General features: G+C 33.7%; 1 protein-coding gene across 1 annotated transcript; it reads left to right on the top strand.

Annotated features, from left to right (window-relative positions):
• The first annotated feature begins 16404 nt into the window (after positions 1-16404).
• LOC143612098 (uncharacterized) lies at positions 16405-21808 on the top strand. The gene is made up of 7 exons (XM_077086163.1): positions 16405-16623; positions 19162-19219; positions 19312-19392; positions 19478-19513; positions 20094-20333; positions 20412-20553; positions 21125-21808. The coding sequence occupies exons 1-7, from the start codon at positions 16433-16435 to the stop codon at positions 21595-21597; spliced, it is 1221 nt and encodes a 406-aa protein (XP_076942278.1). The 5' UTR covers positions 16405-16432; the 3' UTR covers positions 21598-21808.
• The last annotated feature ends 3722 nt before the right edge of the window (positions 21809-25530 follow it).

The following is a 25530-nucleotide window of genomic DNA, read 5'->3' as shown; positions in this document are numbered from 1 at the left end:
GCACAGCGGCCAACTCGATGGCGTCAGAGAGGGTAACTGGGTTTCTGGCCCATACAGAATCTTGAATTTCCATGGGGAGACCCCCAAGGAATTTCTCGATTGCTCGGCGTGAAGGGGTAACAAGGTGAGGGACCAGTAAGCTTAGCTCGTGGAAGCGCGTCGCGTACTCGCGCGCTTCACCGCTGTATTGCTTCAAGTTCCAGAATTCTTCCTCCAGGCGCTTAATTTCGTTGGGAGGGCAGAATTCTCGCGTAAGAATTTCCTTGAATTCCTCCCATGTCATGCTAGAAGCAGCTTCTGCGCCACGCGCATGGGCTACTCCATTCCACCATGTAAGCGCTCTGGATTCCAGGACACTGGAAGCATATAGGGTTCGTCTTTCTGAGGGGCATTGGGTGTGAAGGAAAGTGTTTTCTATCTTCTCGAGCCACTGGAGCATCACGGTGGCTCCTTCGAGACCTGTGAACTTTGGAGGGTTACCCGCATTAAATGTCTTAATGTTATAACTCGAGGTGTTGGTATTGTTTTGGCTCAAAGCTTGGGCTATTGCGGCGGCCATTTCCTGGGAACGTTGCTGTCTACGCATGCGCGAGGCTTCTCTTCTCTGAAATCGGCGAGGTAGCGGAGGCATTCTATAAAAGTTTTAATTTTAGTTAATATCTTGGTTTTATCGCAAAGTATAACTTTATAAAGCTTGGTTTCACGGAGTTAGATGCTATCAAAAGTTAAAGTAAAATAAATGACCCAAAATGCAGACTTAATAAAGGTAACAAATTCGAATCAGAAATCGACAATTCATGTATCACCATGACTTTCCGAATTCCCAATTTAAAATATACGAGTAAACGAGTATTGGAGATTGACGATTCATGTATCACCATGACTTTCCAATCTTCAATATAAAATATACAAGAAAATGAGTATTGGAGGTTGACAATTCATGTATCACCATGACTTTTCAAGTCTCCAACCTCAGAACATAATCGTAAATAGAAATTGAAAATCAACTATTCATGTATCACCATGACTTTTCGGATTTTCAATCCCAACAAACGAATATGTAAGTAAAATCAATAAAAATCGAAATTCACAAAAATCGAAATATCGCGGAATAAAACATAAAATCATATACTGCGCAAGTGCGAGCATATTCATAAATAACGAGTAATTAACAATAAGCGCGCAAACATGAGATTTCTCTCATGCGCGAGAAGGGACTCTTAGGTATTCTAGGCCGTTACGTCTAACCACCTATCCTAAAGTCAACGAGCTCTGATACCAATCTGTAACACCCCGACCAAAGGCGGATTATACATCGGGGCGCCACATATTGTTTAATTACTCGTGACACTATTGGTGTCAATATTTATTAATACACATTTTATCGCGCACGCGCAGCGGGGAAAATAAAGAACATAAATCAAACATAAATCAATATATTATAAATTATAACATTCAAACAACATTAACTTGTCTTGATACATTTTAATTCTAGGTCCAAAAGTAAAAACGTCCTACGTGTCCACAAGCTCCAAAACAGCTACTGCAAACCTGAACATGTGTTAAAATAAACGTCAAACACTTGCGTGTTGGTGAGAAATCAAGTTTAATACAATACATAACAATAAATCTGCGCGCAACATGTGTATGTCTGGTTTTCAACAAGGGTGTAATCTGATCGGGACCAACTCTAAGAGACAAGACTGCCAGTGCTCACAATTGAGCTCACAAACAAGACTAACTGTGCATGTGTATACAAAAGAGAAAATCATAAACGATAGTTCTCCCGTGTTCATCTAATGGTACCATGAAAACTGCGGAATAGACCGTCAATACGGTTAATGATCCACACATACAAATAAACAGCCAAGTCTACGTCCTCAACACATGGGATACTGCGCGACTAAAGTTCATAAACAGTTTAAGACTCAAGTTTTGTATGAACACATGAACATCCCAAAGCATTTAAAATAAAAAGGGATTAGATACGAGATAACTCACTTGATAAACGATGCGGTGTAAGATAAAGCAAGAACCAACTTTAAACAAGCACAAGTTAACCTATAAATAAGATTGTTGTTTTAATGATCTGTTTTAAGTCTAGATAATAAGTTAGCATAATTAATAAGTAAATTATTATATAATATATATATATTACCGGAAAAGCAGGGCAGAACAGGGAGGAAGACGGAGGCAGAGAGGAAGACGGCAGAGAGAGCAAGGGGCAAGAGAACAGGAGAGATTAAGTGTTTTGTGTGTGTAGTGTTAGGAAAAATAATACTATTATTTATAGAGAAACCCTAGGAGACACAATCCCTAGAAAAAGGGGAAAAGATCTCAAAAAGTAAAAGATTCCAAAAGCAAAAGATATGGAAAGATATGGCAGCTGCAGAGGGCAAGATAAAGCTGACAGCGAACAGTAAAAAGGCATGGGCAGGTCAGATAAAGGTACTGGTCAAGCATGGCAAAAGCAGATCTCAAAAGATAATGTCAGTCACTTTATCTGCCAACCAATGGGGTTGGTGCGCATGCTGCGCCGAAAGTAACTATTCAGACATAAAGCAGATTAGGTCAACAACACAAAAGATAAGACAACACAAAAGCAAACGGCTAGATTAAACAGAAGAAAAACTCAAAGGGTTAAGCGCGGGAAGGCTGAGTGCGCGAGCGCGAAGGCTGGCACAACAATCCTTAGCGCACTGCGGGAAGAATCACAAATCCTTCGCGTGCTGCGTGAAGAACAAGAATTCTAAGCGCATCGCGGGAAGAACATACATTCTTAGCGCATTGCGGGAAGAACATGCATTCTTAGCGCGCTGCGAGAAGAGTTCTCTTCACGCATCGCAGGAACAAGATGTCTTCACGCAGGCTTCCTATGTAAGGAGTCTGGCGCGTGGAGCTGCAGACATCCTTAGGCGGGAAGAACCAAAGGACAAGCAAAGAGTTAGAAGAAAAAGAGGAAACAAGGCTTAAGGGCGGGACAGCGACAAGAGGGAACAGAAGGCGGAAAGAGAGAAGAGGGATGGGACGGCGGAAAGAAAGAGAGAGAGAGGCGGGAAGGAAAATATATATATATTATTATTAAAAGTAAAATATAAGTATAAATAAATATTAAATCATAAAAGAGAGAGATCGGATAAGAGAAACGGGTACCTGGGTCGGGTCGGATCAGGGCAGATGTCACAGTTTGAGTCTTTATGGATACGATAATTTGCCAAAGTAACCTCCAACGTTCCAACATACATTTTTATATAACTTATTTTTTTTAATTAAAACTTAAAAAATTCTTTATTTATCCTACACATATGACATACCCATAAAAAGACCAACTTTCTATACACCATCAACAACATAAGAAAACTAAAATAAATTAAAAAATATTATTAAAATAATAAAAGATGTCTGTGTTTAACTTTCTTTTATAAAACGGATTACTAGACGTAAATTTGCTGTACTTTCCGTGCTGCTTATAACTTTTTGCTTTTCCCCATCCCAATGGAATTTCACATCAAATTTTACAATAATTCCTGTTTTTCATAAAAACCATCCATTCAAGTGTGAGGTTCCTATTACTTTTTTTTAAACACGACAAAGGATGAAGCTTGGACAAAAAATTATCACGGGAGAGGGGTTGGGTTAAAATTTCCGATGAAAACAGGTAAAAGCTTATATCATGTAAAAAAATTTTCAAACATAACCAACCAAAAATATTGGGGGGGGGGGGGGGGGTTACCTCTGAACCCTTACTAGCCTTTGTCGGTGACCACGACAAATCGTTAAACATGAAAAGGGAATAGATTTTAGGTTAAATTTGAATAATGAATTAGGATTTAAAATATCTAGAGTCCTTTAATGGAGTTGAAACTGTCAAATAAATCAGTGATAAAATAATCATGTTTAGTGTTTCGTTAGAGTACCCGTTGTGGGGTGGCATCCCTGTCATGCCACAACCGTTTAACCAAAAATCATCTGTCAAACCACATCACCATCACCAAAGGGCCTTAGCCAGTTATTGCCCTCCCACACTTTGGGTGGATGGGGGTCCACTTACGTCCACCAATTACATGTAAAAACACACGCGCGTATATTTATTTATTTATTTAAGTATTAACTAAACCTCAACATGATAGCTATAGAATATGCTAGTTAAAACTCATCGTCTACATGACAATGATGTGACACTTTTTAGTTAAACGACAACGAATACTCTTAAGCTAAAAAAAATTGTAACAAAAGCTGTGGTGATGGAGGTTATTATGAATCTTTATTGTTTTTGTTGAAACATCAAAAACAACTTTAAAAACTTTTATAAGACATTATAAAAACTTTAATAGTTTGGTAGTTGACATGAGAGTCAAATGTGACACACTCAAATAACCTTTTCACAACAAAATTCCAAATGACTAAATTTCAGTGTCTCAAACATGTTGGTGTTATAATATTACCACTAAAATTATAACAAGACTATCAATGTATTAAACAATTTGAAGATGATAAAAAACAAAAACATGAGAGAGATATATATTCAGTAACTTTCGATTGTTGCTACTTCCTTTGTTACATAAGGTTCATATATATACAACTACTTTTACTATTTAGGAAACATATGCATTAAATTTGTGTTGAAAATGTTCATCCATTCACATGGATGTTTCTTTTCTTACACGTTTCTAACACTCCCCCTTGGATGAAACATTTTCAAACTTCGTTGCCTCATTAAAAACCTTGCTAAAGGAAAACCCAATGGGAAAAAACTTTAGCTAAGGGAAAAAGAGTGCAGTATATAGCTCCCCCTCAAATTGCAGGTCGTTACATTGTTCGTACATGGCGCATGCCAATATCATGACCATGTTTCCTGAATGTTGCTGTGGGAAGTGCTTTTGTGAAAAGATCAGCTGAGTTGTTGCTGGACTGGACATATCTCATTTCAACCTGATTGTCTTTAATAAGGTCTCGAGTATACTCAAAGTATCTTGGTGGTATATGCTTTGTTCTGTCACTTTTGATATATCCTTCCTTCATTTGCGAGACACAAGCTGCATTATCTTCATAGATAGGAGTTGGAATTCGATCTTTCTCTAGTCCACAAGAAATCAATATGTGTCGTGACATAGATCTTAACCATACACATTCTCTTGAAGCTTCATGCAATGCAATAACTTCAGCATGATTTGAAGATGTTGCAATGAGTGTTTGTTTCTGAGAACGCCATGAAATCGTAGTTCCTCCATTCTTAAATACATATCCAGTTTGAGATTTTGCTTTATGGGGATCAGATAAATAACCTGCATCTGCATAACCAACTAACCCTTCTTTTGAATCGTTAGGATAAAATAAACCTAAATCAACAGTTCCTTTTAAATACCGAAAAATATGTTTAATGCTATTCCAATGTCTTTTAGTAGGGAATGAACTGAATCTTGCCAATAAATTAACTGCAAAAGAAATGTCAGGTCTTGTACAGTTAGTAAGATACATGAGTGCTCCAATTGCACTGAGGTATGGTACTTCGGGACCAAGAATCTCTTCATTATCTTCGCAAGGACGAAATGGATCATTGTCAACATTGAGTGATCTAACAACCACCGGTGTGCTTAAAGGATTTGCTTTGTCCATATTGAAACGTTTTAAGAGTTTCTCAGTATAAGTTGACTGATGCACAAGTATCCCATTATGCATATGCTCAATTTGTAAACCAAGACAATATTTGGTTTTTCCAAGATCTTTCATTTCGAATTCTTTCTTTAAAAGAGCAATTGCTTCATTAATTTCTTTTTGTGTCCCAATTAAATTTAGATCGTCAACATACACAGTTATGATCACATATCCTGATGTTGTCTTCTTGATGAATACACATAGACAAATAAGATTATTTGTGTATCCTTTGCTTATCAAATAATCACTCAAACGATTGTACCACATCCTTCCAGATTGTTTCAGTCCATACAAGGATCTTTGTAATTTGATGGAATACATTTCCTTAGGCTTTGAGCTTATTGCATCGGGGAGTTTAAATCCTTCAGGAATTTTCATATAGATGTCACTATCTAGTGATCCATACAAGTAAGCTGTGACAACATCCATAAGGCGCATCTCTAAATTTTAGAGACTGCTAAGCTGATTAAATAGCTAAACGTAATAGCATCCATGACAGGAGAATACGTTTCTTCATAGTCAATTCCTGGCCTCTGAGAAAAACCTTGAGCTACAAGTCTTGCTTTATATCTTGTAACTTCATTTTTCTCATTTCGTTTTCTCACAAAAACCCATTTATATCCTACAGGTTTCATTGACTTTGGTGTAATGACAATAGGTCCAAAAACCTTTCGATTGTTCAGTGAGTTTAATTCAGCTTGCATAGCATCTTTCCATTTGTTCCAATCTTGTCGATTTTTACAATCATCTACAGATTTTGGTTCAGGGTCATCATTTTCTTCCATGATATCGCTTGCCACAGAATAAGAAAATATATCATCAATATTTTTCATTTCATCTCGATCCCACATTATATGTGATTTACCATAGTTTATTGACAATTCTTTATTGGAATTATTTATTTCTTCCTGAGGAAATGTTATATCATTTATTCTTTCCTGAGGGAAGGTTTTGTCAATCATTCCTTCCTTAGTGTCAGTATCCTTCTCAGAACCCTTTCTTTTTCGAGGATTTTTATCCTTTGAACCGATTGGCCTTCCACGTTTTAAACGTTTTTGAGATTCATGAGGTGCATTATTATGGTTTTGCTTGCTTGGAATCTCAACTCGAGCTGGAGCATTAGCAGCTGGTATATGAGATTTAGTGACCCTGTTTATATCAGTAAATGCATCAGGTAACTGATTTGCAATTTCTTGTAGATGTATTATTTTTTGAACCTCTGTCTCACTTTGTTTTGATCTTGGGTCTAGGTGTAACAATGATGGCACACACCATGATATATCTCTTTCTTGCTTTTTCATTTCTCCCCTAATGTCGGGAACATTGTCTCGTTAAAATGACAATCAGCAAAACGTGCTGTAAATACATCACCTGTTAAAGGTTCAAGGTATCTTATGATGGAAGATGTTTCATATCCAACATATATTCCCAACCTTCTTTGGGGACCCATTTTTGTGCGTTGTGGTGGTGCAATAGGAACATACACAGCACAACCAAAAATTCTAAGATGAGAGATATTTGGCTCATTTCCAAAAACAAGTTGTGTGGGAGAGTATTTATGATTTGCACTTGGTCTCACGCGGATTAATGATCCAGCATGCATAATTGCATGGCCCAAAATAGAAACATGGAGTTTTGTCCTCATTATTAATGGTCTAGCTATTAGCTGTAGGCGTTTGATCAACGACTCGGCTAAGCCATTTTGTGTGTGTACATGTGCAACAGGGTGTTCAACAACAATCCCCACAGACATGCAATAATCATCAAAAGCATGTGATGTAAATTCTCCCGCATTATCAAGCTTTACTCTTTTAATGGTATAATCCGGAAAATGTGCACGTAATTTGATAATTTGAGCAAGAAATTTTGCAAAAGCAACATTACGAGTCGATAATAAAGAGATATTAGACCATCTGCTAGATGCGTCTATTAAGACCATGAAGTATCTAAATGGTCCACATGGTGGATGAATTGGTCCGCATATGTCACCTTGAATTCTTTCAAGAAACATTGGTGTTTCTTTATCGACTTTTAATGGCGAAGGCCTTGTAATTAATTTTTCAAGAGAACAAGATGTACATTGAGGCATTTTATCTATTTTATGGATCTTTTGACCTTTCAGTGGATGCCCATGTGTATTTTCAATGATCCTTTTCATCATTGTGGATCCTGGATGGCCTAATCTGTCATGCCATAAGTTTATGATACCAGAATCGCAACAATTTTCTTTGACTGCCATATGTGCTTGAGGCACATTTATATATGTATAATGCAAACCAGAATGGAGCATTGGCAATTTTTCCAATATTTGATCTTTGCTATGATATGCAAATATTTTTCATTACTAACAGTCCTTGACTGAGTATCATATCCATTATGATATATGTTTCTGAAACTCAACAAATTTCTTGTTGATTTTGGGGAAAATAAAACATTTTCTATTTTGAGCTTTGTACCATTTGGTAATGCTAAATTAGCTTTTCCCACTCCTTCTATCAAGTTTGTAGGACCTGATATTGTATTGATGATCCCTTTTGTTGGTTTCAGTTTATAAAAATATTTTTTAGATCTAAGTATAGTATGCGTGGCTCCACTATCCGCTATACATATATCTTCTTCATTTGTTTGATCTTGTGCTCCGGTGATTTTCATTTTAAATCTTGAAAAAATATTAAGAAAGAAAAAATAAGTATATAACGAAGACATATGATATTTTAATAAGAACTTTATTTAATTGAAACACAAGTAGTACATGAAAGAGGAACTACATAATTAAAGATAATGAGAACACACTTAATAACTGCATCTAATTATAGTAGTCAAGCAATTTTATTTCAAAGTTCTACCCCAAAGTCTTCAACGCTCAGCTCAGCATTGATATTATTAAAGTTATCAACATGGTTCACTTCTTTCTCTTTTCCTTTTAGAGAGGCTTGGTACAGTTCACACAGATGTGGAGCTGTGCGACAAGCCTTTGCCCAGTGGTTTGTACTTCCACATCTAAAACATGAAGTGCCATTGTTTTCGGACCTACCAGCTTCATTCCATTTATTTTGGTGGTTGGAATTGGTATTGTGTGGGACATGATAATTATTGGCTCTCTGGTTACGACCACGACCACGGCCATGACCACGACAGTAAGAGTTATTGTTCCATTTGAATGGATGCTTACGATCATTAAAATGCCTTTTGTCAAAATGACCACGTCCACGTCCTCGGCCTCGTCCTCGACTTTGTTCCCATTTATGATCAGAATTTTTATGAGAACTTTTGTGAGCAACATGTGCTTCTGGTATGGCTAATGAACCCGTGGGACGAGATTGATGATTTTTCATCAATAATTCATTATTTTTCTCTGCTACAAGGAGTAATGCATTTAGATCAGAGTATCTCTTAAAATTCTGCAAACGATAATGTGTTTGCAAGTTTATATTTGATGCATGAAACGTGGAGAAAGTTTTCTCTAACTTTTCTTCCTCTGTTACGGGATACCCACAAAATTCTAGCTTTGAACAAATTCGGTATAAAGCAGAGGTGTAATCATTTACCCTCTTAAAATCTTGGAACCTAAGACTGTTCCATTCATCTCTAGAAGTAGGAAGTAAAACTTCCTTTAGATGACCGAATCTGCTTTTCAAATCTTCCCATATCATATATGGGTTATCATAATTAAAATACTCATGCTGTAGTAATTCATCAATATGTTTATGGATGAAAACATCAGCTCTTGCTTTATCCTGGTCAGAGCAATCATTGTATTCTTGGATTGCGTCTAACACATCCATAGATTTTAAATGTCTTTTGACATTTGCTGTCCAAGACATATAATTTTCTCCAGAAATGTTGAGTGCAGGGAATTCGAGTTTTGCTATATTTGACATTTTGTTGCTAAACATAATAGAGCAAATAATAAGATAAATATTAGAATCCATATATATCAATCAACAATGAGATACAATACATTGGTAGAGCTATAAACATATAAAAGAAAAAGAAAATGTCGAAATCTTCATATGGAAGATTAAAAATTAGAATGAGAAGTAGTATAAGCATTATAGTGACCAACATCAAAACCGGGTGAATCATTTTGAGAATTTTATGTTGGATAAATTTAATAAGAAGAATGTTTGTTGTAAATGAAATGGGGTTAATTATTGGTTATTTATAGTGAAAATTTATAACCATTTTATAACGGTTATATTACCGTTTATAACGGTAACATTACCGTTTGTGTGTGTGTATATATATAATATATAATATTAATTATTTAAAGTAAGATAATAAATAAGATATTAAATACAGTTTATTTTATAAAATATATAATTAGTATGCACAATAATAAGAATAGAATTGTTAGTGTAAATAAATCTAACTTCTAAATGAGATATTAGTGTGCATATATAAATAAAAGTTAGAATAGTTATCAAATTTTAATAACAATGTTTATACACATTATTGCTATTACTCAGTATATTAGTTAGTATATGTATATGCATAGATATATATCTAATGTACATAATTAAAGAAGTGTTTATGATGCTTATGTAGGTACCTTTGTGTTTATTACCTTTCTTGGTTAGGATATAAGCAGCTCGTGCTGATAACGTGTTATAATATTACCACTAAAATTATAACAAGACTATCAATGTATTAAACAATTTGAAGATGACAAAAAACAAAAACATGAGAGAGATATATATTCAGTAACTTTCGATTGTTGCTACTTCCTTTGTTACATAAGGTTTATATATATACAACTACTTTTACTATTTAGAAAACATATACATTAAATTTGTGTTGAAAATGTTCATCCATTCACATGGATGTTTCTTTTCTTACACGTTTATAACAGTTGGACATTTATTCAAATGTATTCCATATTTCATTAAACATTACACATTGTTGCTTTTCTTAACAAGGTTGTACATTATTTGTCGTTTATTTAAAATTATATAAACAATTAAATACATAACATTTGGAGATTCCTTGCATTCTTTTGGCTATTGGATACCATAACTTTTTACTTGGATTAGACATCACCATACATTGCTTATATAATAATTAAAAGTTGCCTTTTAGTTGTTTAATTAAATATTACGCAAAGACATTATTATGAACGGCGTTGGATTTTTAATTAATTTTTAATAAACTTAAACACTAAAATTTCATTTATTTTCTACTATTTGAAACCCATTGTAAATAAATAAACTCAGTTATTTAAATGAAACAACTGTAAAACTTAATTATTGTTTGTTTAACACAATCTTTTTACATTAAAAAAAATTAAACAAGCAACACGTTGCCTCATCAACGCCTTTTGAATAGCAAAACTAAGGTTTGTAAAGACTTTTAAGTGTTACATGTTCCACACAAACAAAACCGACCCCAGGTGCCGACATATAAATTTGATGGATCGTTCTTTCTGACCTCTACAACCAACTCTTTAAAAAACACAAAATTTCATGTGTGGTTATTTGAGGATTTTATCTGATGTGATATAAGTAACAATAACAACATTAATTACGCAATTGGTTGTTTTTCTATTAAATTTATATGCAATATGTTGTGATACTGTTCTATATACAACATTTTGCATCTCCCTTAGTATTATTAAGTATATTATGTTCTTTGTAGCATTTTGTCATAATTTGAATCATGTCCAACAGGCCCAAATAATCTTGTAAAATAAACAGCCCAATAGATATAAAGAAAGAGTGAGCTAGTAGGCCTTTTATATACATAACCCAAGACTGTGCCCAGGCCCATGAACAAACGATTTATGAAAAGTTGAAAACAATCATACGAACATTGACTCCTAGTTTTAGTGTTTGAATTTTGTAAATAATATTTGTTTTACGGACTTCCATTTTGTATTGTTGGACGTAATTTCAGACTCTAAGTCATAAGTCGGTGAACTTGGGGGGCCAATAATGACAAATATAGTTGGTTATGTTTCATAATTACAATATTTTTTCTAATTGTTATGTAATTATAATATGTAATGTCTTTGCTAGCAAGCTAGGTTAGTTTATATAAACCAAGTCATGGTTAGGCATTATAGAATATGCGAGATGCAACCGAATTTATAGAATACACGACATATAAAACCGAATTGTGTAATCAGTTTTTTGAGTTATACTACCAATTAATTTGGTTTGGGTATGACCAATGTAAGTTATGTGAGGCATGTTGAAAAACCTATAAACCAGACTTGAAGAACTCGAAACGTGCATAACCTAATGGAGTAATATGTAACAATTATACATAAAGGATGGTTACAAATATCGAAATAATAAATAAAAAACACACATACATCATACATAAAGCCATTCAATGACTATGGTTTAAAGTCACATGTTTCTATCATTCTATGTGATTAAATTTAAAACAAATGTTAACAATTAACAATATGGGTATGTTAGACTAAAGATGTACATCACATCAAAATGTGTTATTGTGTAAGTTCATATGTAAACATTCAGAGTGGTCTCTAAATGTGAAGTCATGTATTCTAAAGTCACTAATCAAGCCAGCGAGCATAATCTAACCACTTGACTATATATCGGTTTTGAGTTTACTATGGACAGAATATCGGTCATATTCTGAAAAAACTATGGCGTCACTCGAATTTTGACAGTATAAAGAAATGTATGGGTACGGTCCACTTGACTTCGATCCTCGTATACTGAGTGTTGAGTTCGCGCTTTCTTTCTACCTATTTTGTTCAGTATATTTACTCCTATGAGTCGTCTTGTTCGATATTCATAAATGCATGATTAGTTTGTATCAATTAGGGACCAACAACGGGAATAATAAATTACTATAATGATGGTTAGGACACACGAGACCAAAAGTTATATTGGTGGGGAAGTAGATGAATGAGACACTAGAGCATAGTAGGCTTGGATATGTACATGTGCATGTCAAAAAAATCTTCTTGATTAATATGATAAAAAGGATTGTGTGTGTATATATATATATGTACGTATGTATATGTATATATAGGGGTGCGTTAACGTACAATAATTGCTTAACATATATTAGGTATGTGAAATACGTTCAGTGTTAAAAAAAACCTAAAACGTTCAAGCTAAAATCCCAACCCTAAAATATAACGTTAAAATGTTCAGGCTTAAAACCTAAAAATTTCAGGCAAAAAACTTAAAACGTTAAGGTTTAAATCCTGATACATTCAAGGTTAAAACCCTCACTCAAAACTCTAAATTGATCGATTGAAGCTTCAAATTGATTAATTGGATCAATTTCAAGGTTAATTGATCAATTATGTTTAACAATTTCAATTTCAATTGCTCAATTTAACAACTAACATGTGAACAACGATTGATGGTTGTGATGGAAGAAGATGGAGTTCACAACGGTAGACGATGCTCATGACAGTGGACATTATCGTTGAACGGTGATGGTGAAGGTGGATGGAAACGATGGGAGAGGTGGACGAAGATCGTCTCGCGTAATTGTGATTTTAAGGCTAGCGTGGTTATCGAAGATCGACGTTCCAGAGTGACGCGTACCTATTGTACAATAAAAAACTAATATATCGGACCTTTATACACACACACACACATATATATAATTAATGTATCGGACCTTTACACACACAAATATATATATATATCAAATAAGTTTGTGAAACTTTACTTTTTCTTTTTGGTTTGGTGCCACTCAATTTCAAGTTTCAATATTATATGACCGTTTGACCTGAATTCTACACACGTCGATAGGAGCTCACGAGGGAACCTAACACATGAACCGCGATACCACACCACCAGGCGCGATGTTGCATTCCATAGTCAGGGCCGCATTAACCCATGTGTGGGCAACGGCCCTACACACCTTAGCCCCCATAGACCATATGTGGTCAAAACTCTTCACATAGGGACATTGTGCGACAAGTGATGTCCCGATTAACAATGAGAATTTTTGCACAAAGTGTTGTGGTGAAAAACCTCAAAATCCCTTGCAATCATTACATTATTCTCCTTCTCTCTTACAAACGATCATTTTTTATAATACTCATCAAACCTAAACTTGACTCAAAACTCCCCCGAAAGCGGTGTTGGGGGGAGGGGGCCAAACGCCCACTAGCATGGTCTTAGCCCCCTTAGCCTTGTGAATTAAAGTTTCACATAATCAACTAATAAAACTGTAGTTAATAAATCATTAAATCGTGACTTGTGGGTGATTAAAGTTTCACATAACCAACTAATGCTTATGGATTGACATCTAAGAAAAATCTTGATAATCACATTTAATAATCTTTTATTGTTTTATTTAATTATTATATATCAATTTAATATTTAGTAGATCTGTTTCTTGGGAGTTGACTTTAACCGATATTACTTATATTCAAGACTATTATTATATATTTTACTATACTAGTAATTCAATACAAAATATCACATGATCTTAAATCAACATGTTAATATAGACTTTCATGTCATTCGGTTTTCATCTATAAAATTGCCATATAATTCATTAATTACTATTTTCTAGAATCATAACCTCATTAATTAATGTTTTCTATAATCAGGCCATGAGGTATACTCTAATCCATTCTAACTCTACATAAGCTCCACGTCACTCATTTTTTCTCTTTCACTCCATGTCATCTAAAGGAAATGGTTTAACTCATTTAACTTCATTTCTCTCCTATTAATATTTAATTTAAAATCAAACATTTGGTTTAATTACCAAAATAAATAATAACAAAACAATTAGTAATTAATATATATTTAATGCATATTGTTCATTTTAACCCGTTAGAAGCATAATCCATAGGCCATTTTAACACACTTAACACAAGTGGGGAGTTGTTTAATCCATCTTTAAAGTGTCATGGCATGTTAACCAACGTAGGGGTTAGAGTATAACCCCATGGCCTCATAATCAACTATTTCTTGTCAAATAATTTAAAACCGATTTTGTCCGCAATTAATTTTTATAACTGATTTTATGCTCTCTTTTTTACTATGACTATTATTTTAACAATTCAATAATTTGTATACCACTTTTGCATTCTACCATTTATACATATTTTCCTACATCTTGTAGTTTTACATCTTATAAGATCAGCTTTACGATTCCAAAAATAATGACAACGCAGCTTGTTACCATTTTACCCACCTCTCTGTTTTAGTTGGATCATTATATGAAAAGAAGCCTAGATTTATTCATTTTACGCACCCGTTAGTTAGTTATGTATGTATAACAATGAAAAGGAATATTCCCAATTTTGTCATTAAAAAGTTACTTTATATTATCCCAAAACATGACATAATCATTACATTGCCACGACAGCAAACAATAATAAAAATCCTAAAACACGTCTCCACTAAGAGATCACATTGCCGCATCACCACCGGACCCACCATCACACATACAAACTACCCAACACCACAAGATTCAACCAGCTCGAGGAGCTTGCAAGCAGCCCGACTCGTTTATAGTTTTACACCCTTAATTGGAAGTACACAAAAAAAATTGATAATCGAATTTTAGTTAATTTTAGTTCTATGCCATCAGTTTTCACTTTTTAATTCGGTTTCAACAGACGATCCATTTATTGTTCACCCATTAGGTAGTTATGTACGTGTAACCAGTGTTGTAAAAATCACTAAACGTTAGTCGGGTGGATTAATCGGATTGACATTTATATGTACATTTTTATAAATACATACATATTCCAAATTTTTTGTATTATCAGTTTTCACCGATTTTGAACAAATGAGATTAATTAGAGACAAGTTGATTCGGGAATTAATCGACACTTGATCAGGATTTTTACAACAACACATATAACATTGATTATGAATATTCCCCATTTTTTATCATGAAAATGTTACTTTATATTATCTAAAAGGTTATAACATAATCATTACAAATATATAAACAAACAAATAAAAATCCCAAAACACATCTCGGCCAAGCGATCACATTGCCGCATCATCGTCATCTGTATCATCAAAACCGATCATAACTCAGTTTTTAACCTAAACCGAAACCGATCATAGAACGGTTTTAACTTTTGTTGACCAAACAAAACCGGTTTCAACACAAACCGATTCAGTTTTGGTTCGATTTTCCGGTCAGATTGGTTAATTTGCTCTTTTGCCCCACCTCTAGTAACAATGTTGCAAAAATCCAGACTAAACGCTGATTAATCCATGATTAATCGATAGTCCCTACTTCACTGATTAATATTGGACTACTCGGTCAATAGATAAATCCAACCAAATTAGGATTAATTGGACTCAAACGACTTTTTCTGATGAGTTTATGGCCTAAATCGCCTGTTTCCGTTGAGATTCCATCCAAAATCAGCGGTTTCCGACGAGTTTTCCGGTCAAAATGTGTTTCGTATGTATAAAACTGAAAACTACATATAAAAATGTATGCATGTATATATAAAACTGATCAATCCGGATTAATTCCGATTACTCTTAATTAATCTTTAATTCTCACCACTAACGATTTTTACAACACTGGCTGTCTAGTACCAATAGAGGAATATTCCCCATTTTGTATCGTCAAAAAGTTTAGTTTACATTATCTATAAAAAAACATGACATAACGATATAACAATAATAATAACACGACCACATTGCCACGCCATTAAATAAACAAACATATAAATAAATAAATAAATAAAATCAATCTCGGCCAAGCGATCACATAGCCGCATCATCACCGTCGTCTATAGTCTAACCCACCACCACAATAATAATATTATTCAACCAATTGAACACTGGATAAGGTTATGTTGACCTCCGGTGGCACCGGCGGAACCTTTAACTGGTTCAGAAATAATAATATTATTAATAATAATAATGGTTTCAAAGGAATTGTTGTAATATTCAGTTGGGGTTCAATTCAATTGAATGATTACGTGGATTTGTATTCGTCTTGTGGGTGGAATTCGCTTATTGTTGCTTCCGATTTTCTCAATCCGTAAGTAAAGTTTATATTTTTATTATTATTATTATTGGTTTTGAATTTTGATGAATTGGTAGTACATATATATAATTTGATACTTTAGATTCTAATTTTATAGATTCAAAGGTTGTAAAAAGATAGAATTAGCTTAAACCCGCGCCTAAACGAGCTTATTATTTATTTAGTTTTGTTATTATTATTATTATTATTATTATGTTTAAGTGTTATGTAATAATGATAATATATATAATTGGAATGCATTAAAAAATTAAAAATAATAGACGAGTTTAGACGCCCGAGCTTGAAAAGCTAATCACGAGCTTGAGCTCTGTGTTAGTTAAACGAATCGAGCTTGAGCTTTAGAAATAGAGCTCGAAACGAGCCGAGCTTGAGCTTTGTGTAAGTTAAATTATGTTCCTCAATCCGCAAGTAAAGTTTATATTTTTGTAACCATAATAATAATAATAATAATAATAATTATTATTATTGATATTATTATTATTATTCTTATTATTTTTAAGTGTTATGTAATAAAGAGTGAATGTATCAACAGAATCATTTTATTCTTTATGTTAATGATTATAAACAGACTCCATTTTTGGGACACAACAAGAGTTTTTATTCGCAAGTAATGTCAGAGGTTTCTTCAACCATTATGGAAATTCCATTGTCTCTGCGATTAATATCTTCCCTAGAAAGGAAAGGGGTAGTGAAATCCGATAATTTACGATCAATTCATTCAATATTTTCTTTTTTAGAGGACAACTTTTCACATTTAAATTATGTATTAGATATACTAATACCTTACCCAGCTCATCTGGAAATCTTGGTTCAGGCTCTTCGCTATTGGATAAAAGATGCTTCCTCTTTGCATTTATTAAGATTCTTTCTCCATGAGTGTCATAATTGGGATAGTATTATTACTTCAAATTCGAAGAAAGCCAGTTCTTCTTTTTCAAAAAGAAATCACAGACTATTCTTCTTCCTATATACTTCTTATGTATGTGATGAATTGATAATATATATAATTTGATACTTTAGATTCTGATTTTATACATTCAAAGGACCCTGAAAAAAGATAGAATTACGACTAGCTTAAACCAGCCCGAACTCGAGCCTAAACGAGCTTATTATTTATGTAATTTGGTTAACAAATTATTATTATTATTATTATTATTATTATTATTATTATTATTATTATTATTATTATTATTATTATTATACGGTTTATTATTAATATCGGTATGTCAAAATATCGTTCAGGATATCGGTACCGAGATATTGGACCAAGTCTTAATTATCAGTTAGTTTTTAATTATCAATGTTAGTGTTTTAAGTGTTAATCAGTTCCTACTTGCTACGATTGTTAGTGTTTTTAGCAAGTTGCAAAAGAATAATTTGTTAACGGTAAGAGGATAGTATACTGAATTATTAGTGTTAAATTGCTATGTATATTAATTTTACATGATATTGAAATTAACGATATCTCAACGCCAAGGGAAAAGGTTGCTTAGGGCCCGGGGTGGCCCCGCCCCCCCTGTTTTTTACGTGGTAGTGTAAAGTTATCAGTTTTCGTCCAAAAAATTTTATTCGTAGTGTAAAATCAGTTGTTTACGTAGTGTAAAATTTAGCCGTTTTCGGCCGAAATTTTTTTATACTTAGTGTAAAGTTTAGTCGTTTTCGGACGAAATTTTTTATACGTAGTGTAAATTTAGCCCTTTCGGGTAAAAATTTTTATACGTAGTGTAAATTTAGCTGTTTTCGGCTGAAATTTGAGCCTGGCCCCCTTCGTTTGTGAAAAATTTTATACATTTTAAGTCCCCCCCCCGGCGGGTGTCTTAGTCCAAGCTTCGCCACTGCTCAAGCGATAACTGATATGTCGACTGATATTTGATGTTTTTGCACATTTAGGGATAAGAAATTAAGTATAGTGAAAAAGTTTCCATCTTTTTCGGTTTTCAGTGCATTGGTTAGCATTAGGGGTGTAAACGAGCCGTTATGCTCACGAGCTACTTGAGATTGGGTTGCAAAAGCTAGAATTGAGCTGAGGTTAACGAGCTCGAGCCTAAAAATAAGTTTGTTTGATAAACGAGTGAGCTTCACTTATCGATCTTGAGCTGCCTAAAATGTAAAAATAATGATAAATATATAATAATTAATTAAAAAAAACGTACATAAAAATAATAAACAAGCCAAACTAAACTTGAAAAACTACTCGTGAGCCAAGCTCAAGCTTTAGAAATAAAGCTCAAAACGAACCGAGCTCGGAGTCCGTGTAAGTTAAACAAGCTGAGCTCGAGTTTTAAAGATAGAGCTCGAAACAAGCCGAGCCCGAGTTCTGTGTAAATTAAAGTTAAACAATCCGAGCTCGAGCCTGGTTGAGCTGGGGCTTCCTCAGCTTGTTTACACCCCTAGTTAGTATTGTAGAATCAATATATTAAAGACATGATAACTTTATTTAACACCTACAACTTATTACTATCAAACATTACTTGTTTAAACACATTTGTAATTTTACTTCTCAAAATCTCTAAATGCAACTAATATGTGCAGATTTTTTCCAGAGAGCACCACGTCACTTGCGTTTTCCGTTCTCAACGAGCTTTTACAGGTTAAATTACGCTCTTTTAACTTTTATATGCCAAATAGAAAATATTTATTTTTTAGAAATCGGCTTCAAATATATTAACATATTTTCTTTAGGAATTGAGGGCTAGACCATGTCCTTTAGTGTTTGCAGCCTTTTCTGGCGGTTCACAAGCTTGTATGTACAAGGTTCTTCAGGTAAAATTTGCTTATACATAACAATATTAAAGTTTAGAACTTTATTATCATACGAATAAATCTTTATTTACTTATGACGATGCAGATCGTTGAAACGTCATGTGAAGCACATCTTAATCCGGTATGTATATAATTTCACACACACACACACACATATATAGGATCAGGATCATGAGAACTATTTTGAAACTGAGAACTTTGAGAACAATTTTAGACTACAAAAAACCCAAAAAATTAATAAAATTATAAAACGTAAAAAAACGCAAAAATGAAAAAAGTAAAAAAATCAAAATTCTTATTTATCATCCCGGTTTCATAACAAAAAACGTCTCGGTTTAGCTAAGTTATACACATATGTATAATATGTACATATATATACATACATGTTTTTTTTTATTATACACATATGTACAATTTAAGGTAAATGATAATGTACATATGTGTACATTACGTAACTAGAGATTAAATGAAATTATACACATGTATAACACGAAGTTTTTTTTTATGAAACCGGAATGAAATATAAGAATTTTGGTTTTTGTTTTACTTTTTAAAAATTTTTGTTTTTTTTTTTGTTTTATAATTTTTTTAAACATTTTTTTATCATCCCTATATACATATATATATATATATAGATATATATATAATTTCAAGATTTTTTATGTTTTTCAAAGTTTAACTAATTTTTCATTTTTGTGAAGGACGATAGTCGTTTAATCATGACCTGCATCTCTGGTCAAATGTATGACTCGGGTCCGGTCAACGTGACCAGTGATTTGGGTGCTCGGTTGGCACTGCAATCTTCCATTCTAAACGTGCCCGGTTCATCAAAGTTAGTATCAATGGTTGCAAAAGGTGTCACGTCCGGTCTTGATGCAATGTTTCTTACTAGATTCGGGTCCCACCGGTCTGAGTACTGGCAAACGCTATACTCGTCTGTTGTAAGTTTTTAATAATATTTTATTTGAGTTATGAAATTGTTAAAAGACACTCATTTTTATGATGTTTTTAATGTATAGGGTTTGGGTGCTCCGTTTCTTATATTGTGTTCGGAAAATGACGATCTTGCCCCTTATCCGATTATTTGCGCGTTTGCTCAACAAGTACAAGGATTAGGAGGACATGTTCGTCTTATTGGATGGAAGGTCTCTCCTCACGTAGGTTAGTTTTGAACTCGTATGATTCATTGTTAATCCTAATCATATGACAATTGACGATCTTGCCCTTATCATTTAATTAGCTCGTTTTTATTACTAAAGGTAGAGCTTGAGGTCGTCTTGTTTCGAGCTCTATTTTTAACGCTCGAGATTGGCTTGTGAGTAATTCTTCAAGTTCCGGATTTGTTCATTTATTATTTATTTAATTTGTATACGTCTATAATCGTTTTTTGTATGTATTTTGATTATTATTTTTATAATATATATATTAGTCAGTTATTTTTGTCATAATTTTATACAGTACATAATAATAATTACTATGCAAATATGCATTTAAAATATTAAATAAAAGTTATATAAATAATTATAGGCTCGCAAGCCAGCTCGGGCTTGTTTATTTATAGGCATGACTTCAGGATCGAGCTCGTTTAAGCCCAACTCGATTCGAGCTTATAGCAAGCCATCTCAAGTAGCTCACAAGCAAATCGAGCTCGTTTAATAATTTACCCGTTTTGACCCACTAATCTAAACCAATCAGACACTTATTTTATGAATATTTTTTTTAATTGTCATAGGTCACTACAAGCACAACCCCATCCAATACAGAGCAGCTGTAACCGAATTTCTCGACCACTCGGTTTCAATATTCAACCAAAAACTCCAAAAACTCGGTGAACGAAACGGTATGGAAGGCATGCACGACAAAATATGCGAATTAATATGCGACCTCCAAAAAGCAGCAGTTGATTCAAACCAAAGCCTTAGACGAGTCGCAACCGGCCCAAACGACCACTTTTTCCTACCAAGTTCAGCCGAGTATCAAACCACTAAAGAATCAGGCTCATTACAAGACGAACAAAAAACAACGGTCCATTTAGGTAGCCCACCGGGCCTGAACCCACACAGTGTTCTTGGACAAGCGTTGTTTGATGTATGCGTCCCTAAAAACATCGAAGGTTGGGATATTAAGTTTGAAAATAGGAAGGCGTTTGTAACCACAGGTAAGCGGTCGTCGTATTTAAAACGCATGAGACGATCAAGGTTATGAGACAGTGAATGTAAGAGTGAGTTTGTGACTTTGTGTAATAATATTAATAATAATAATAATGTATATATGACTGGGGCCGGCCGCAGAGGGAGGGGGTTAGGCTCGTCGTGTAGGGTGAAAGGCGCGGTTTGGTGTTTTTGCATGAAATGTACAGGTAGGATGGGATATAACGCGTTTTGTAATAGATTATATGATCATATGGAGTTAGTAATATGTAGTTGCATGGTTTGGTTTTTTTTTATGGTGTTTGATTTTGATAATACTTAATTTTTTTGGGTAAAGCCTAAGGCCGTGTGTAGTGTGTAGTTGGCGAGATTTTGGTGCGATTTTTGGAGTGAACCCCCCCCCCCACCCCACCCCGCGGCGACAATAGGGGCGATAAAGAGGGGGGGGGGACTTCTTTTCGTCGCCTGTTGTGTTTATATTAAATTATATGTTTATTATTATAATAATGTGTGTGTAATATATATATATATATATGTGTGTGTGTGTATTGGGCTACAACACAATTACACCCCAGAAACAAAAACCAACCCTTTGCTTGCTGACTGGGCGTCACGTGTCGTAATTCGTCCCAATTTATAGTCCCTCCACTACACATAGCATAAGGAACAACATTTTTGGAGGAATATACTTATATTGATTCTTATGTGGGTGTATACGGTCTTATGCTTCTATATGGGCGATAAATATGCTATACGGTCATATACTTCTATATGGGCGGATACGATCACATTTGTTGCTCTGTATGGTCGTATATCATCACACTCATTGCATTATACGCTACATAACATCACATTCATTGTCCTATATGCTCTAATACTAATCAAATTATATCGGTAACGTTTAGTTGATAGATAAGGGTGGACGGTATGGAGCATAGATGTTAATCGTATCTAACTTGTTGGAAAAAAAATTTTGGCACGTGACAACGATCACTTCTTGACTAGAACTTAAACATGAACAGTTGAACACAACAATTTGCTGGAAAACGACTGCAATTCGTACTTAGGAAAAAACCGGAACCCTCAATATATATACAAGCGATACACCCTAGAGAAACCTATCTTCCGCTCGTAGCCTAAATACAAATAAACCCTAAAATACAATATTGAATAACATTTAACAAGCACAATTTTCTCTCATACAGAAAGTATCATAAACTTTCTTTTATTTTCATCGTTAAAAATGTTCCAAGAACACAAGACTGCTTCAAGATTCTCGCCATTTCGCTTCAAAGCTTCAATCTCGTGATCAAGATTCTTGATCACTCCTCTAACCGCAGACAGCCTTTTACACAGTGTCTTCTCGTTCTCTTGTGCTTTCGCGAGTACATTATTTTTCGCCTCCAAAAGCTTGTTCGACTTGAACAAAATCTCTACAATATCATATATGTATCACACATAGAATTTAAATTTAAAACCTATATGATCAAGTGATCATACTTTTATCATAAGTTAAGGATTAAGAAACTTACAAAACAAAAGCAAGAGGTAACATTTGAAGGACACAAAGACTTCACAAAACTCGGGAACTCGTTAGGAAGGCTTGCGGATACCTCAACGGCTCGATTAAAGCAGCTTCTTTGGATTGAGCATCACAAGTTTCATCCTGACAAAACACATATAGTATTATTATTATTATTAGGCTTGTACATAACATCATTAACTTAATGACTATACACATTTACTATTATCAACTAACCATGTAAATTGAAAGCTTTATAGCAAACCTTCAATTACTTATGATTTAAGGATTATATAGATGAAAAACATTAAAATTAAATAAGAATGAAACTAGCTATAAGTGTGCATAAGAATGGCTGAAATATATACAGATCCAAGGTGCATTTTGTGAATATGCCTATTTGGTATGCTTTAAATACAAAAATGCTAATTTTATTTTGAGAAAGCAAACATGCATAAATCTTTATGTTATTTCAACACAAAGGATAACTAACATAGTTTAACATTATATGTTAATTCGGGTTAAATAGAGATCCAAATTCTACGAATAATTCGAAGTTTTAAAATCATCATATGCGAATAAATAATTCGGATTTAGATCGATCTGATCCGAATAAGAATTCAGATTCGGTTTGAATTTTGTTTTTTCTTTTCACTTCTTAAACACCTCAAATTATAAGTAGTAAAACTCTATAGCCAAACTGATTGAGTATAACCGAACAAACAACCAACACCTACAAGTGACGTTGCGCGGCTTGTGCCACATACTAAGAGAAAGTTGAACTAAAAACTCATTATTGTAAATGTTGATATTGCCATTTGACTGCTCTGATCCTTTGTTATAAATCTATGAACAGTCAGCATGTTATGCGTTTTTGTGTTCTTCACCGCCCTGCATCATGAAACATATAACAAGTAAGCAACTATATTATGAAAAAAATCGAAAACTTACAACAAAAATAAAAATTTCTCTCACAATAATAACTCCAAACAAGATAGAAAGAAATAACGCAAAACAAGAATTAAAGGATGCTTATCCTAGGATGATGTTTCTTTTCCTCTTACATTATCAATGAAAATCATTACCATCTAGGGTTGTAGACGACGGCGGCGGCTGTGGTGTTATTGAATTAACGAAAGGAGAATTAGGTTAATGATTTTATGTGTAGTGTGGTGGGATATTTAATAGTTTATATAATGGGCCACTAAAGAAAATTGGTCAAATTTTTGGGCCTACACGGCCATTCCACGCGAAAATAAATGCTAAAATATACGAAAAGTTAATAAGCCCAACGCATGGATTTTAACCAAGATAAAGCGGGCCACAGTGTGGAATACTTAAAACAAATAAAAATATAACTGATCAATAATTAAGTTACATAATAAAATCCCATTACATGTATATTTTTTAACTGTGGCCCCAAACTTTTGAGAACAAGAACCATATCTTCATACTATGCATGTGGCCGCACGTTGCAGCGTGTAAGTTGTAACATAGACCAGGTAATTACGTAACAATTATGGGCGCTCATGGTTCGGTTTGAAACATTGAAACCATTTTAATCGGTCATTGGTTTAGTTTTTTTCTACTTTCACTTGATTGGTTTCAAAATTTTCATACGTATTGAGCGGTGTGGACCTTAAATGAACCGGACCGAACCATAAAGGTTGAATGCATTTTGGTCTTTTTAATTATTTAGTATTAGATCTGTTTTATTATATATTTTAGATATAGTTAAAATATAACTGAACAAGGTTTTATTAATACAATCAAAAGGCTTAGGTAGAGTCATGTTACTCTTATTTGCAAAATTAAAAGAAATGACCAACTTAAATGGTGATTAAGACAAAGCCTTTTCAGAAACTTACTAATTATGTTGATAAAAAAAAGTTGATTTAATGAAATGAATAGAGGGGATATGAGTGTAACATTGTAGATTTTTTAATGTGGAAACCGTTAAAATTTACGAAAAATAAATTCATTAAAAGACTTGTACATTGATGTTGTAATGACTTGTATATTATAATCTGCATATTGATATTCGATAAAAGTTATATTGAAACGCCAAAAAAATAAGCATGTCACAAGGATATATTCAAAACCTTTTAAAACACAATATATTAGAAGATATAAAAGAAAAACTAAAAAAAGAATAAAAGTTTAGGAACTATTGGGTAAAGATATGGAAATATAAATGTTTAAATCTACAAAATTTGATTATAGTTGTGTAGTTAAAGCAAATCAAACCATAACTATGTTGGTGGGTGTGTATCGACTAAAAACCACTATGACCTCCAAACTTCTTTAAGAATTAAGACATGCATTATAGGTAGTACAATTCTCAACAAATCTTGTATCTCTTAAATGAGTTCTTTGCTAAATCGTATGTACTTATATGTGTATACATGCTATTTTTCATTTGGAGAAAAGTGAATATGGTGTTGTTAGATGTGTAGCTTTACACGT

The sequence above is a fragment of the Bidens hawaiensis genome, unplaced genomic scaffold (assembly GCF_021521415.1).
Source record: "Bidens hawaiensis isolate Kalapana, Puna unplaced genomic scaffold, B.hawaiensis_p1.1 tig00033210_1, whole genome shotgun sequence".
In the NCBI taxonomy this organism is placed as follows: domain Eukaryota; kingdom Viridiplantae; phylum Streptophyta; class Magnoliopsida; order Asterales; family Asteraceae; genus Bidens; species Bidens hawaiensis.
Note: the sequence above shows the minus strand (reverse complement) of the source record. Positions and strands in the feature narration are given on the sequence as shown.

Bases quoted from the DNA above. Each gene is read 5' to 3' on its own strand.
- LOC143612098 (XM_077086163.1), top strand. From the start codon at position 16,433: ATGTTGACCTCCGGTGGCACCGGCGGAACCTTTAACTGGTTCAGAAAT. The intron at 16,624-19,161 runs GTAAGTAAAGTT...TAATATGTGCAG, and splicing joins GCTTCCGATTTTCTCAATCC to ATTTTTTCCAGAGAGCACCA. The intron at 19,514-20,093 runs GTATGTATATAA...ATTTTTGTGAAG, and splicing joins GTGAAGCACATCTTAATCCG to GACGATAGTCGTTTAATCAT.